Below are 1,400 nucleotides of genomic sequence, written 5' to 3' on the forward strand. Positions count from 1 at the left end.
ATGGCAAAAAATGGAGAAATGGAGAAAAATGAAGAAAAACCGTCACAGGCTTCAAAAGGGGAAGGAGACGATAAACAGGCAGCGGTCATCCAGTTAGGTTAACGCCACTTATTGGGAAAATGTTCAAGTCTGTTATAAAGAGTGTAATAACAGAGCATTTAGAAATATACAATATGATCAGGCAGAGCCAGCACAGCTTCATGAAGGGGAAACAGATAAAGGGGAACCAGTCAACGTTACATATTTGGATTTCAAAAGACATTCGACCAGGATTGCCCATAAGGCTATTTCATAAGATAGTGTTGCAGTTGTATAATACAATGGAGGGAGGATTGACTAACTAACAGAAAACAAAGAGGTGGAATAAGGGAGGCATTTTTAGGATCTGACTGTGGGTCTGTACTCAATGGAGTTTAGAAGGATGATCAGGGCATCTGATTGAAAGTTACAGAATACTGAGAGGCCTGGATAGAGTGGATGTGGAGAAGATGTTTCCACTGGTAGGAGAGACCAGGACTTTAGGTCCCAGCCTCAGAGTGAAGGAATTAACCTTTAGAACTGAGATGAGGAGGAATTTGGTGGTAAACAATGGCCTAGTGGTATTATCAGTGGACTATTAATCCAGAGACACAGATAATGTTCTGGGGACCCAGGTTTGAATCCCACCATGGCGGATGGTGGAATTTGAATCCAATAAAAATCTGGAATTAAGAATCTAACGATGATCATGAATTCATTGTTGATTGTTGGAAAAACCCATCTGGTTCACTAACGTCCTTTAGGAAAGGAAACTGTCATCCTTACCTGGTCTGGCCTACATGTGACTCCAGACCCACAGCAATGTGGTTGACTCTGCCCTCTGGGCAATTAGGGATGGGCATTAAATACTGCCTAGCCAGCGATGCCCTCATCCCACGAATGAATTTTAAAAATTTCTTCAGCCAGCGGGTGTGACTCTGTGGAACGTATTGCCGCAGAAAGCTGTGGAGGCCATGTCACTGAGTGTATATAAGACGGAGATAGATAGGCTCTTGATTAGTAAGGGGATCAAGAGTTACGGAGAGAAGGCAGGAGAATGGGGTTGAGAAACATATCAGCCATGATCAAATGGCAGAGCAGACTCAATGGGCTGAGTGGCGTAATGCTGATCCTATATCTGACGGTTCTTTTGGGAACCTGTAACTAGTGGAGTGCCACAGGGATCAGTGCTGATGCCACAATAATTTACAATCTATGGCACCAATTTGGATGAGGGAGTGAATGTATTATCAGCAAGTTTATAGATGACAGGAAGGTGAGTGGTGTGGATGACATAGAGTCTGCAGAAGGATGTAGACACGTTAAGTGAGTGGGCAAAAATATGGCAGATGGAATAAAATGTGGGAAAATTGGAGGTTATG

General features: G+C 43.1%; 1 protein-coding gene across 1 annotated transcript in view; it reads left to right on the forward strand.

Moving 5' to 3' along the window:
• Positions 1–1,400, forward strand: part of LOC109924378 (IQ motif and ankyrin repeat domain-containing protein 1-like) — a 19,634-nt gene continuing 18,234 nt past the window's right edge. Inside the window, exon 1 of the mRNA XM_048617383.1 lies at positions 1–92. Within this exon, the coding sequence (XP_048473340.1) occupies positions 1–92 (92 nt within the window). The remainder of the gene's footprint in view (positions 93–1,400) is intronic.

This window comes from Rhincodon typus, chromosome 2, assembly GCF_021869965.1.
Source record: "Rhincodon typus isolate 14 chromosome 2, sRhiTyp1.1, whole genome shotgun sequence".
NCBI classification, from domain to species: Eukaryota; Metazoa; Chordata; class Chondrichthyes; order Orectolobiformes; family Rhincodontidae; genus Rhincodon; species Rhincodon typus.